Genomic DNA, 1,443 nt, shown 5'->3' with positions numbered 1-1,443 from the left:
CGGGCATACCAACTACGTTCGTTGTCTGTACGCGGAGGGGAGTGCCGTCGTGAGCGGTTCTGATGACTGCACCGTACGTGTATGGGATGCGGGATGTGGTGAGACGCAGCTCACCGGTCACTTTCATGGTCGTGCGGGTGTCTCGGCTGTATGTCGCGTCGGTGTCACAATGTGGTCGGGTGACAACGAGGGGCGAGTCATCGCCTGGAAGCTGAGCACATGTGAGGCATTGCGTGTGCTGCACGCACACGGGGGTCGCGTTGTCTCCCTGCGAAAGATCGGCTCCCGTGTTTACTCTGGTGGGGCTGACGGCATCATTGCGGTGTTTGATGCGGAGGACAGTCAGCTGGTGCAGCGGATCGAGGAGCACCGGGGCGCTCGTATCACTGCCATCGTTGGGCCCTCTGAACTGCGTCGGTTTTTTGTCTGGTCGTGTGATACCGACAAGAAGATTCGATGTTGGTACCAGGATGAGTATGTGCCAATGACCGGCGACCAGGAGAGGTTCACAGAAGGTTTTTGGTACAATACTGGATCAACTCCTTACCGCGAGTTTCGCGAGAGTGTATTGAGGCAAAACAAGTTTTTGCGTGAGAAGCTGATGATGTCGGCGAAGCAAAATACACGGATGTTAGACCTTATGAGCTTTTCCAGCACGTTACTGAGTCCAAAAAAAATGCAGCAGCAGGAAGTGAGCATCAGAAAGGAACATCAGCTTGCTAAGGAGCGTCAGGAACTTGTTGAGGGTGAAGTACGCAAGTCAAAAGAAAAGCTTCAAACTCTCGAGAATGAGGCGCGTACTGTGTTGGAACTTCTCCGTGTAGCTCAGGCAGAATTAGGTGTCTTGGATATGTCAGCATTTCACTCTATCCGTGGAACAAACAGCAGCGCGTCCTCAGGGGCATCCCATACGAATATAACGCTGCTTTCACCCCCAATAACAGATGATATGCAGATCTTCAGAGGTACAGGGGTCTCTGGAGCGGTTGATGTGCCACCGTTCCCACCAGGTCGTGTGGCCGGTGTCGCGTCCGCTGTCACCTCTAACTTACCAGCCAATACTGGAGCCTCTCCACCAACTTCCGCCCCCAATTACTGCGCAGCAGCACAGTCGTTTGTTGCGGGCCGCGGGATACCAACGTTTTTGCCGGGAGGCATGGCTGGTGCCACTGCTGTGACGCAACCCTACTCGGCCACAACGCCGTTGCCGGGAGGCATGGCTGGTGCCACTGCTGTGACGCAACCCTACTCGGCCACAACGCCGTTGCCGGGAGGCATGGCTGGTGCCACTGCTGTGACGCAACCCTACTCGGCCACAACGCCGTTGCCGGGAGGCATGGCTGGTGCCACCGCTGTGACGCAACCCTACTCGGCCACAACGCCGTTGCCGGGAGGCATGGCTGGTGCCACCGCTGTGACGCAACCCTACTCGGCCACAACGCC

At 56.8% G+C, this 1,443-nt stretch overlaps 1 protein-coding gene across 1 annotated transcript; it reads left to right on the top strand.

Moving 5' to 3' along the window:
* Position 1: 1 nt before the first annotated feature.
* On the top strand, positions 2-1,441 carry TraAM80_09696 (uncharacterized protein; the record flags this gene model as incomplete). The annotated part of the gene is made up of 1 exon (XM_029386364.1): positions 2-1,441. A coding segment is annotated over one exon (1,440 nt), but the record flags the coding sequence as incomplete, so codon positions are not given.
* Between the last annotated feature and the right edge of the window lie 2 nt (positions 1,442-1,443).

This window comes from Trypanosoma rangeli (assembly GCF_003719475.1).
Source record: "Trypanosoma rangeli strain AM80 chromosome Unknown Tra_15.4_contig_00654, whole genome shotgun sequence".
NCBI classification, from domain to species: domain Eukaryota; phylum Euglenozoa; class Kinetoplastea; order Trypanosomatida; family Trypanosomatidae; genus Trypanosoma; species Trypanosoma rangeli.
The sequence above is the reverse complement of the archived record's forward strand: the minus strand, read 5'-3'. Positions and strand labels throughout refer to the sequence as shown.